The following is a 14208-nucleotide window of genomic DNA, read 5'->3' on the forward strand; positions in this document are numbered from 1 at the left end:
AAAATGGCGAACATAGAATTACCAATTTCTTATTGTAATATTCAACTTTTTTTCAAAATGTAAAGAAAATGTTGGTTTTTTTTTCTGTTCGTTTAATTTTTGGCTGTAAGTTATTCTCAAAACCACTAATTCTATTTAGTCCGGCCGATCGGTGAAAAAATTGCTCAAATAATGAGGAAAGCACCAATTTTTGCATGATGGTACATTTATGTGTACTGACCAATATTAGCTATGGACCCATCCTCAAAATTCAATATTGCGGCCTATTTCAAGATGGCTGCCGTACGTTCTAAAATATTTTCCAGTATTGCACAAACCACAGTGGATTTGATGCTGGGTGCACAAAAATCAACATATTTGAATGACTTGGTGTACTTAGCAAGATTTTGTTTTGTTCTATTTTTGAAATACAAAATGACGGCTATTTTCAAAATGGCCGCCTTGAAAAATAAGCAAATATTCATTATTGAGAATTGACCTGAATATAAGCATTTTATTGATGTATAGTGTCATTTGGTATCTGTCCCAGTTCTGTCCTTTCTGATTTTGCCTTGCTTGTCATTTCATACACAAAGTAGTAGCTGTCATAAAAAGCTGCAGTAGTAGCTATCATTAAAAGCTGCACTATTTGTTGTCTTAGGTCACACATAAAAGCTGTAATTTGGGATTTATCTGCCTTAAGATATTATTCAGTGCCTATCTTATCTCTTAGTCGCAATATTTTGCAATTTGAGACATTAAACTGAATTGAGAATCAGTTAAACACATATCAGTTAAATGGCAGGAATTGGGGACAACAAGGACAAGAACATTGAAATGGCAGAAACTAAATCACTTGGTGATATTGAGAAACCCACAGCTGAAGACGCTTTAACAGAGGACAGCTCAGAAATGACTATTAAACAATTGTACCAAGAATATTTAACAGATAGAAATCAAATGCTAAAAGAACAGTTGATATTTACCGCAATATAAAACAGAGCGAAGCGCGAATATATAAAATATGTGTTGGTCTCATTACGTTTCAAGCTGAACAGAAAGAGGCAATTAATATCAATAACAAACAGGTGAAAGCAATATCTCAGCAACTTCAGCAGTCTGACGACAGGATAGACCACAAGGCTAGTAATAATTGCTTGACGGAATTGATGGTCAGACCAATAAGATATTCAATGTTGTTGTGAGACGAATGGACAAGCTGACAATAACTGAGGAAGGAGACACAGTTCTATTTCAAAGTGCATTTGAACAGCAGGGTACCTTCCAACAACTGGCATCTGTTGTGAATGAATCAGTGGACAATCGAAATAAAGAAGTTAATATTTCTGTAATGGACACATCATCTAAGCCAAAATTTGACCTTAGCCAGTACAACGCAAGTTTACCAAAAGTACACATCAAAATCCATGCCGTGGGTCTTTCCACAATTGTGCCATAAACCGTGCCAACTCTGTTGAAGGTGTCTTCGCCTTAAGTCAAAAGTCCTATGTCAGGGCCCTTGGCCCTGCATGAGACAGTTCAAATTATTCAACAACAATCTCCATTTAAGAACATACTATAAACTTCTAGTACTAATCAAGGATACCAGCAAAGGCTTATGTGTCTTCTTACGCACACTAACCATCTACTATGAGTCAATAATATTTGGTTTAGATCAGCACACCATTACAGAAACAATTAGCTGCAAATGAATTCTATCAAGTTTCTCCAATGTTGAATGCAGTGCCTACTTACGGTATCATCCCCGTCGAGTCAATGGCAAATCCAACATTTATCACTCCAATTATGACAACCTCGTCCGCTTCTGGAGCTCTAATATGCTTCCCATAACATCAAGTTGGCTCCATTGACCGATCCAGGAAAGGGCAGAGGAAAGAAAAAGAGTGTGACAACACCTCTTCTTCAGACTCTTCACTGGAGAGAGAATATACCATGTGGCAAGAAAATCTTTGAGCAAGGGACCGGAGCCGACGCCCACAGCTGCCACAAATTTAAAAACTCAATTGAAGAGGATCCATCTCTTGGGAGGCGCTCATTTACCAATTTGAACGAACTGCCGGTAGATGACAATGGGAAATCAGGAAAAATGTGTGTAGGCCCCAGATTGCCAGGCCGATGTTGGCTTTGAGTACGCTCGCATGGTAAACACAGATGATGATTCCAAGGCCTTAAAAAGCATTCATTTGGAGCAGCGCTTCAGCAAGGAAGACGATCAAACCAGATTGCAACCATAACATTCCGTCGAGGATGTAAAGACAAAGATTCTTCAAGGCATGTAATAGAGAGGAACCTAGAAACATTCAACAAGGCGTTAAAACACGTGAAAACCTCAAAAGCAAACCAGATGGCGATATATGGATAAAAAAGTGCCAATTATGACCATCAACCACCGTTAAAGAAAATATGAGCAGTCCTTTGGATTATGAGTTGCATAACCTCACACAACTTGTCACAAAACTAGCTGATGTTATGCTTTCAACTAATCAGCATAATTTTGGATTGGCCGATCAATATAATCTCGGTTCTTCTGATAAAAAATCATGGAAGATCACCAGTTCAATGGAAGATCACATGATCAATATAAACGTGGAAGATCTATTGAGCAATACAATCGCGGTAAATCGGCAGATAGAAGTACATCCAAGCTTAATGCCTATCGATCAGTAACACCCCCACTAAGCTACAGATCATATAGTCCCTAAAGACAACGGTTAGCATCTCCACGGACAAACTCCAGAAATCCCGAATATTTCAGACAACGGTCACCTTCACCAGGATACGGAGCAAATCAAAGTGTAACCTCAACAATGGAGCAAAGGGTCGGGCCAGTAGGACAATTCAGATTCCAAAGTCTATTGGCAATGAAACATCATCTTATCACACAATCGAACAGAGGCCCACTGCCTCGTCCAATATTGTCATCAGACGAACCATTTGAAAGAGCTTAGTAGTACGAGGTACTACACATGACCAGAATGTGAGCATGATTGTGGACACTGCTGCAATGATAACATTAGTAAATGAGAAATTAATTCCGGTAGAAAATTGAGATTTGGAGAACGTAACGCTACGTGATGAGGTTAACAGCTTGTTATTGAGAAGATTATAAGGAACGACTCTCGACATTAATAGAGTAAACATACAATGGGATGTGTGCAAAGAGCCATTAACAGACGATGTTATACTTAGGCTAGTTATTTTGGACACACTGATCGCAGTGATAAACCTGAGTAGTCCCACAATTACCATTAACAATAAAGAGATAAATGCTTCATTTGTTAATAGTGGAAACGAGATTTTAACTCAGCTAGTTTGCATAAAACGAACCATCACAGTTCCACCAAATTCAAACATGACTGCTACCATTAAGACTAATAAAAGTGCTGACCAGGAGTGCATTTTAGGACCATGCTCGCTGAAATGTTGCAAATTGGTTACGCACGTAGTTGGAAAAGGAAATAGTTGCTCCTTAACCATTTTAAATGATGGCAATCGTCTAATCCGCCTGAAGAAAGGTACACCTATTGATTACATAGAATAATTTGACGATGTAGTGGGTACGGCAGATGCAAACGCGATAAGTGACGTAAGACGTGGCATTGAAGAGACACGAGACAAGGTGCCCTCGGCACTGCCTCAAAGTTCAGATGAGTTACCTACTATTCCACCACATTTAACCGACCTATATTAACGTCAATCGACTCGTTTCAACCTATTTCATTCCAACCATTAAAACTGAAAGCGTTTAAAGAACAATTACAATAACATGTAACATTATGATATTGATTAACATTTTGAATTTCACTATTTGTTTTTGTATATGCAGCTATATTTGCAACTTATGTGTTATAGAAATACCCAAATTATTTGTTTTATACTTTAAAATTAATTGATAACAAATTCAAGAACATGAAGTCCATTTTTAAAGAATCATTACTTTAATTTCCGAAATTATATAGAATACTTTTAGGACAATCTTGAATTTTATACCGTTTTTCCGCCATCTTGAAAATGGCAGCCATATTGGATTTTTCAGAGTGGGTCCATAGCTGAAATCAAAGGGTATATAACCAAGAACTACTATGCAAAGTTTCATGCTTTCCTCATCAAGTGAGCAATTCTGCTCTATATCTGCACCAATCGGCCGGACTAATTCTGTTGTACATGTTTAAATACAAAGTTGACACTTCCGGTAAAAAAAACCAATATTTCAAAGATAAGTTCTCAATCCATATCTTCGATGTAGAGTTTTGGATTGATTGATAGATACAAAATAAAAATCCAAATCCTTTTTAAAATTACTACAACATGGTCAATTTCGGCCAAAAATAACAGTCACCACCACATGCAAACATCGCAGTGCACGGGAGACCCGATTTTCCACATTAACAACGACCGCGGCATCCTTTCTTACATCCACAATGTACAAGCTTCTGACAAAATGGCCTCAAAAAGAGTTTTTTAAAAGGGATCCTCTTTGTCCCTTCACCATTCATTTGCGCCTGGACTGGGTAGCATAAGAGCCAATCCCAAGCTCGTCTCCCTAAACACCTGCCTTAGTATATTGCATGGTTTACATGCTTGAAAACACTAGACCAAATTGAGGGAATAGCCTCAAAAAGCCTTCCCTGTTGCGCAAATAGTTATTTTCTTGCTTTGTTAACCATGTTATACCCATCTGTCAAGTGTATCCGATCCTACAGTAAAACCCCGGTGATTTATGCCGATCAATTATCATTCTTTATGTTAAAGTCACATCTTCAAATGCCATCAATGTCTCCCACGCATTCTTTTGTTTTCTTTCAAGCAAAGAGAGAACCATATCACAACCGGTAAAGGCATGAATAACAATATGTGTGTGTGATCACTCATTGCCTATAGATATAGGAAGATGTGGTGTAAGTGCAAATGAGACAACTCTCCACTCAAATAACAATTAAAAAAAGTAAAACATTATAGGTCAATGTACGGCCTTCAACACGGATCATTGGCTCACACCGAACAACAAGCTATAAAGGGCCCCAAATTTACTAGTGTAAAACCATTCAAACGGGAAAACCAACGGTCTAATCTATATAAAATTAAAAAAACGAGAAACGCGAAATACGTATAAATTACATAAACAAACAACAACTACTGTATATCAGATTTAGTACATTTGAAAGGCCATGTATAGATATTAATCCAAAGTCTTTTGCCCTCCCAAACACAATCCATAGTTCGTCTAACCTATGTCATGGAATAGCGAAACAGTTATGACTGCATCATCATCTATAACGACTGTTCGAATCATTACTCTTTTAAGTTCGTGTTTCACTATATCAGACACCTGCACCATGATTCTAGTGTCTGCCTCCTAATGTGAACTAGGTGCTAAATTTGAAATACATCACGTGGTGGATAAGATAGAGTATCCTGAGCATTTGTCGCTATAACTACCATACGCATCCAAGACTTCATCCAATCGTATTACAGTTTCAATGTATTTTATTAAGGTAAGGACATAATACCCAATCAGCATACTCGTTATGCCGCAATTCACAATCGGAGAGCTGATTGTTTACATTTACAAAGACTGTGGTATTGTTTCTCACATTCATAATGTACAAGCTCCTGATAAGATGAAGAAGCCTCACAAAGAGTTGTCCAAAAGGGTTCTCATGGATCATATTTGTTCCTTTGCCATTCATACGCGTCTGGACTAATTCCAAGCTTATTACTTATTCACACCCGCCATGGTATATTGCACGCTTTACATGCTGAAAAAGACTAGACCGAGTCGTGGGAATAGCTTCAATAAGTCTTTCCTTTTCCAAAAACACATGTTTTCTTGCTTTGTTAACTGATAAGATTTTTTTTTATCTTACAACATAACCACGTATCGTTTTCAATGACATTATCAAATCCATATCTGGTGATGTTGGCTGATCAATAATCATTCTAAATGCTAAAGTCACATCTTCAAACGCCATTAATGTCACCAACGCAGTTCCTTTTCCAGCAAACGTGTTATCTCTTAATGCCTAGTGCATTTGAAAGGTCATGGATAAATATATATCTAAAGTTTTTTTCCACTTCCAAATGCAAACCAAAGTTTGTTTTCCCCTATGTCATGGAATAGCGAAACAGCAATGACATCAGTATCGACTGTTCGAGTCATGACTCAGTTGAGTCTGTGTTTAACTGCATCCTCAAAATTGTATTGAGCAAGCTGCTGTGAATGAAAACTTAAAAGTTCTTTATTATTGTCGTCATCTCTCAGAAAACTTTGCACATTTTGAGGATTTTTTTTTACCCTGGATTCGTCTTTGTATTCCCTTTCCCGTAATGTAGCTCTTGCTTCTTGTAGCTGCTGTCAAACTACCGGTATTGTCTATGTTCGCATCCGAGACTTCATCCACTGTTGTTACAGTTTCAAGGTGTTTCCTAACGAGTATGCTGATTGGGTATTATGTCCTTACCTTAATAAAATACCTTGAAACTGAAACAACAGTGGATGAAGTCTTTGATGAGTATGGTAGTTGTAGCAACAAATGCTCAGGATATTCTATCTTATCCACCACGTGATGTATTTCAAGTATAGCACTATGTTCACATTAAGAGACAGACACTAAAATCATGGTGCTTGTGTCTGATGCAGTGGAACACGAACTTAAACGAGTCATGATTACTGTCGTTATTGGTGATGCTGTCAATACTATTTCGTTATTTCGTGACATAGGGGCAGACGAACTATGGATTGTGGTTGGGGAGGCAAACATATTTGCATTAATATATATCAATGGCCTTTCAAATGCACAAGGCAATGAGTGATCACACATACTTATTGTGACCCATACCTTTACCGGTTGTGATACGGTTCTCTCTTTGCTTGAAAAGGAAAAAAGACTGCGTGGGAGACATTGATGGCATTTGAAGATGTGACTTTAACATAAAGAATGATGTTTGATCAGCATAAATCACCGGGGTTTTACTGTAAGATCGCACAAACTTATCAGATGGAGCTAACTATAATTAACGAAGCAAGAAAATAACTATTTGCACAAAAGGGAAGGCTAATTATAATTTAGGCTATTCCCTCAACTTGGTCTATAGTCTTTTCAAGCATGTAAAACCTAAAATATTCTAATGCAGGAGTTAAGGGGACGAGCTTGGGATTGGCTCTTATGCTACCCAGTCCAGGCGCTAATGGATGGCGAAGGGACAAAGAGGATCCCTTTTTCTGAGGCCTCATCATTTTGTCAGAAGCTTGTACATTGTGGATGCAAGAAAGGATGCCGCGATCATTGTTAATGTGGAAAATCGGGTCTCCCGTGCACTGCCTTGTGTGCGTGTGGTGGTTAAACATGTATTCCTGGCCAAATCGTAGTAATTTTAATAATGTTTTAGTACTATAGTGATTTTATTTTGTTTCAATCAATCTATCCAAAATTCTACATCGAAGACAAGGATTGAGGACTCATCTTTGAAATTTACGCCGTATTTTTACCGGAAGTGTCAACTTTGTATTAAAACATTTACAACATGATAGAATTAGTGGTTTTTGGGGTAACTTAAAGCCAAAAGTTTAATGACCAGCACAAAAAAAAATCATTTTCTTTATATTTTGAAAAAAGTTGAATATTTGAATATTAAATTGATATTTCTAAGTCAGCCATTTTAGCTATAACCGGAAGTAAGGGTTTTTAAGACATATGTATTATACATTGTATCCATAAGAAGCACCAAAGACAGGTTCCTGCACAATGTAATTATAGTAGCAATACGTTAAAACACATTTCAATTACCTCCCTGAAAGATAAGCTTATTTAAGTACAATGTCCGCCATGTTGGATTTTACCGGAAGTATGGTTTTTGAAGACATTTAATCTATGAAATATATCCAAAAGTAGTACATAACAAAGGTTTGTACCAAATACTATACTAGTAGCATGCTAATAACACCTAGCCGCCGGACTACAATTACAAATAATGGTTTACATTTTGCCTTTGAAGGTTTTGTTTTCAAAATTGTGGTAAGTATAATAACCAGCAGTGCTTCTGATTCGATGGTTTTCTTGTTGATGTTATATTGTTCGTTAGATCAACAAAATATAATTACAATTTGTATATCTTAAAAAGAAGATGTGGTATGATTGCCAATCAGACAACTTTTCACAAGAGACTAAATGGCATATAAATTAACAACAATAGATCAACGTACGGCCTCCAAAACTTAGAAAGACTATACCGCATATTCAGCTATAAAAAGCTTCGAAATGACAAAATTGATGTAAAACAATAAAAAAAAGAAAACTAACGGCCTTATTGTTGTAAAAAAATTTTTTTTAAAAATACGCAAAACAAGTATCCCCATTTCCTGGGTCAGTGGTGTAACAGTACAACATAAGAACGAACTATAAAAATCAGTTAAAAAAAGGATTAACTCATCAGATGGATACAACTAGAAATACACCAAACAAAACACAGAATGGACGTGGCCGTGTACTTGTACATCCGAACAACAAAAATAAGTAGTTCTAAAAGGACTCGCAGTTACTGACAGCTTATTCATAACATCTTAAGACATCTAAGACTAAATATTCAATCAGTTCACATCCAACATCAAATGGATTTATTGTAAAGACGTCATAAACAGTCAGTGAAAATATGACATAGGCAATGCCATAATACAGGAATAGATAGATTTAAGATATATGAATGTGTATATGTATATACATTGTAACAATATCATTTAGTTTGCTTCCAAATCGATATAAATACCAATAAAACAGTAGTTAAAGTAACCTTGAAATGTGAATATATTCTGACAAATTGATCCCGTTACACAATGTAATGTTATTTGAAATATACATCATTATACATCCATATGGAAATGTCAACAATAGATTACCGTACGGCCATAAAAAAATTAGCAACGCCCATACCGCATAGTCAACTATAAAGGGCATTGAAATTACAAATGTCAAACAATTCAAACGAGAAAAGGCAGTTCGATGCAATACCCTGCTAGGAAATATGTTTAAATGGTCGGTCCATTAGATAGTGAATATAAGGCAATTCCGTATGAATATTTAATTATCCATAAATTCTTGAATTTTAGGATATATCTCGTGGAACACTGATAAAAGACGAGATGACTAGGTTTAAACATAGCCTCATCAAAGTAACCATATCACGAAATAACACAGAAAAATACAATTAACATGACAATCTGAAATAACAGACTTCCAAACAAACTGACAACGTCAAAGAACTTAGCAATATCTCTCCAAGTGACATCTTGATTATTTGAATCACATTGTTTGCCCATTTCCTGATTCATTTTATGGTTGTCTGCATCGCCTTCTGATATTTTTGGATGAACATGAAGAATCCTTTTTTGGCATTTGAAAATCGTTACAATGTTTCTCAGAAAAAGTGGAACAGGGTACTTCTGGTCGCTTTTGTAGAATATCCTCAGTTGAAAAATTGTGAGAATACATATAACGGAACTAAGAACTAAATCTCCAATTAGAAAATAACAAAGTCTTGCCATTGTTTGAGATGTTTTTGGCAAATAATTAGAAACCATTGTCATGAATACCGCTAAAGCAAGTAACACAGTAATAGCATATGATATCCTCTCCCCTGATTCTGCAGGAAGCAGAAAAACGAATGAGTTAAGCAATGTTAAGAAGATAACTGGAAAAATTAAATTTACCAAGAAAAACAGCGGACGTCTATTAATTGTGATATGAACTTCAAATATAGAACCAGAACTAAAGGCGTAACTTGAAGTCGCTGTTTTCTCCAAATCCCACGTTCCATGTTCAGTGTAATATGGTGTAATTGCTTCATTCATTGCAGAATTCAAAAGAACCTCTGTAGCCAGAGAACCGTATGATACAAACTGAAGTTTACATGTCTGTTGATCGTACGGGAAGTAAGTGACATCCACTTGACAGGACGTTTCGATTACTTCAGGGGGCGTCCATACTGCTAATCCGTAGTAATATAGTCGGATCGATACAAATTCGTGTCCAATACTTTTCAAAGAATCAATCACATTTGCTAGAAATACTGTTGGTTTCCATATTTTATCTTGTGGAATGGTTGTAGTAAACGTCATGTTGTAGTCTATTGGATTCCATGATAGTCTGTCGTCTAACCATACACCAATAAATACGCCAGTAACGGAAAATTTCCCGCTCACCTCGTCAAAATCTCTGATGCTGACTAAACTAAATGATGCATTTACTAGTGTGGTGGACTGGTCTATTGGAGGTCTTATATCTTTGTTGTACCCTTTCAGTAAGTCAGTATGCAGGGTATTAACGTCTGAAACTGTGTTTGCTCCAATGACTGTATAACAATAGGCCAGAACAGACGAAATGCTAAAAAGATTTCTATCTAAAAATATGAAAGAAAGAAAAATTAGGTAGTACTACATGATTGATATCTATGTATATATTAGGAGTTCTCCCATGTTTATATCAGGTAAACATGAACTACAGTTTTTAATTAAAAAAAATAAATACTCTAATGTTTTAGTGCATTTATTTAAATAACGTATTGACATATAAAATAAGTAAATAACTTAATAATTACGTAAATGATAAGATCATTAAAAAACCCAATGAATGTTTTGTAATATTGATTCTCTGAATACAATCACGTGACTTTTCATACAAGGAGCAGTTATAGTGTACCCTTATTAATATTTACACAGTACTTCGCAAGATGTATTTAAATAAATAAAAAATGTGAAATTAATAAAGCAGAAAAAAATAGTTCCAGCATGAAAGGCTATCCCAAAAATATGCATACTATCGAGGGACAGTAGAGATATCACACAAAAATAAGTCAATCATAGGCTATGATTTTCAAAATTAAAGAGATTCTGCGTTTTATTAATCCCAGGATTATTAATCTATTGATCAATAATTGTTAATTTGAGGTTAATACAAACAATTCAACCACATTTCGAAATTAATAGCTAGAAGAAATGTTAGTTTAAATGTAATTCATTTCTACATGTTCTAATAACATTTCAATTATTTATTTTCTCTCCTGTTTCATAATATTGATTTAAGTCAACATCATAAAGGTATGGCAAATAAAAGTACCGATTCGTTTCAAATTTAGAAATGAGTATTCCAAGTGAAAGAAAGCAGAAGTCGGACATCTTAAATGATACATCAACCACAGGGGACAATATAACCTACAATAACAATGTTGTTGGTTCTGACTTAGAACAGGCACATCAGCATATTGAGGAAGTACTCTGGTTTTTTTAAATATTGGAATACGAATAAGATGTAGACAGTGCCATAGCATCAGCTAAATCATCTTTTAGAATTTAGTGTACAACTTTGATAATTGTTGCTAAATCAATGTTGATCTCTAGATTCAATGAGTTTTCCCTCTTAACGATGACTCACCTTCCATATCATTTGAATCAGATATTCACTTACGTTTAACTGTACAGGGGATATGATAGTTACGGTTTCTTTTTCATTGAAAAATTATCTATAATAAAATATCTATGAGTATTACCTTCAGTCCGAAAATCAATTAGTTTAATATTGTCGTGAACTCTCTGATTCAATGATTCAAAGCAAGTAGAAAGTGCAAGCAGTGTGCAAAATAAACTAACGTGTCATGTGCAAATCATCTATATACAATAGTTATTAGTTTATAGTGAGAGGTTTAGCTAGGTATATATAAACCAGGTGTGATCAACTCGTTTTTACATGAGAAAATTCCTGTACATAATTGGGGAATATGAAAATTGTTTCTCATTCGTTTGATGTATATGAGTCTTTGATTTGCAATTTGTTATTGGACATCTCGTTTTCACTTTTCCTTGCAGTTCTGTATTTTTATGCCCCATTTATGAGCATTATGTTTTCAGGTCTGTGCGTCCGTCTATTCGTTCGTTCGTCTGTCCGTCCGTTCGTCCCGCTTCAGGTTAAAGTTTTTGGTCGAAGTAGTTTTTGATGAAGTTGAAGTCCAATAAACTTGAAACTTAGTACACATGTTCCTTATGATATGATCTTTCTAATTTTAATGCCAAATTAGAGATTTTACCCCATTTTCACAGTCCACTGAACATAGAAAATGATAGTGCGGATGGGGCATCCGTGTACTTTGGACACATTCTTGTTTATTCTATTTTTCTATTTACGAGTTCTAAGATGACATAAATCTATCCAACCGTTTTCCGGTAACCACTTTCCAGAACGAACCTTCAAATTGTTTTAAAATTTGTTAAAGATTTTTATAAAAGTTTTAACATTGGCGTATATCAAATACTAGTCTCAATATACCGCTCGTTTTTCGTTTGTTAAAAAAGCCAAGTTCCAATTCCATTAAAACACAGGGAGTACGTGAGTAACGTCACTTTTGCAATTGTAACGTCAATTGTATATCTAACATCACCGGACATCAAAATGAAAACTTTCATTTGGTTGCTCACTAGGAAACTCAATAAAACAATCGAACACTGCAAAGAATTTGTGGTACGTACTTTTTATTCTAAAGTATGTATAAATTAATTATTTCAATAAAAACAACTATATGTATTTAATATAAAGATAGTAGTAGAAACTTCTTAACATATTAAGTTTATAACTAATTTGTATCAATTAATCAATTTATTCATCATGATATTTAACTTTATATAAGATACTTACTAATCATTGTCCACGTTCTTCTCTAGATTCCTAAATGAAAAGTCTTTGTGAAATATCTTTAATTATACTTGAATCAATTGAATATATACAGTTAAACTCGGTTCTTGCAACTTAGGTAAACAGAATAATTATTGATGTTTATATTAAGTAAAACTATGGTATTATATTACAACGGCGTATTGGACGTAACAATTTTCTATCAGAATGAAGATTTTTTAAATTATTTTTCATTGAATCATATGATTAGAATTATTAAAAAATAATTAATTAATCAATGCCATCACAGGATGGAAAACTGTCATTTGTTGTGTAAGTTCAGTAAATAAAATGAGAACCTTTCATTAGGTTCGTGACTTAATTCTATCTTTAACTTGTCATTTATTCTTTTACCATTTAATGGAGAATTTAAGATTATGACATAACTTCTATCTGTGAACACTTTTCATTTCAAAATTATTTTGAAAATGACAAAAGTCAAGTAATAATTAAAAAAAAAAATGCATCCGAAGGTTTTATGAGATCAAAGTGGTTTAAGACAGCACACAATAGACAATATTTTATTCGCACAAACACATTTACATTAAATGGTTATGGCATACAAAATTAAAACAATAAACTGACAATAGTTAAATTGATTATAACTATATTAGAGTGACAGTGGTATTCACAGCGAAGAAGAAAAAGGCTATAAATAGTCATGACTGAACCTTTCCAATACTGCCATCAAAATATTAAAATTTCAGCTAAAAATTATATAAGGTAAAAAGAAACTTTTAACACATATTGACCTTATGTTGAACTTAGATAATGTATTGAACTTTACTGATATAAAACATTTTTGTTAAACAGGCAAGTTTTACCATTTCCTGAGATATCTATCTGTCAATACCTCCTAGTTGATAGCTGAACCGGAAATGCACTTCAAGTGTATCAATTGAAGATTTGATATTATACATGGGGCTAGAATACACGAACCTTTAGAATAACCAATTTAGATTTGTTTACTTCAGAACAAAAATTCAGCTCAGTTTTATTAGACCTTTTCAAAATTTCAATCATTAACTTTAGAAACAATGTTAATCGATACATTTCTATGGCATCTTTTCATCTGATATTTATTTGAGTTTCCAATATTTTTCGTTTCGAGTGTACATGATGCAGGTAATTACTGAAACAGATAAACAAAGATAACAAAATCACTTGCGGGCACTAAAAACGTATTGTGTTCTTTGATATTTTCTTCAACTCGTCCTTATAGGTTTCAGCTATACTTTGTGATTTCCTATTGTAAGTTCAAACACTGCAGTAATGTGCCTGTCCGACGTCAGGAGGCTGTATTTCAGTGATCGTCGTTTGTTTATGTGTTACATATTTGTTTTTCGTTCATTTTATTTTTTTACATAAATAAGGCCGTTAGTTTTCTCGTTTAAATTGTTTTACATTGTCTTATCGGGGCCTTTTATAGCTGACTATGCGGTATGGGCTTTGCTCATTGTTGAAGGCCGTACGGTGACCTATAGTTGTTAATGTC

General features: G+C 34.7%; 1 protein-coding gene across 1 annotated transcript in view; it reads right to left on the reverse strand.

Moving 5' to 3' along the window:
• Nucleotides 1–9175: 9175 nt before the first annotated feature.
• LOC139483187 (neuronal acetylcholine receptor subunit alpha-3-like) overlaps nucleotides 9176–14208 on the reverse strand; it is a 43806-nt gene continuing 38773 nt past the window's right edge. Inside the window, exon 5 of the mRNA XM_071267222.1 lies at nucleotides 9176–10392. Within this exon, the coding sequence (XP_071123323.1) occupies nucleotides 9176–10392 (1217 nt within the window). The remainder of the gene's footprint in view (nucleotides 10393–14208) is intronic.

Source organism: Mytilus edulis, chromosome 7, assembly GCF_963676685.1.
Source record: "Mytilus edulis chromosome 7, xbMytEdul2.2, whole genome shotgun sequence".
NCBI classification, from domain to species: Eukaryota; Metazoa; Mollusca; class Bivalvia; order Mytilida; family Mytilidae; genus Mytilus; species Mytilus edulis.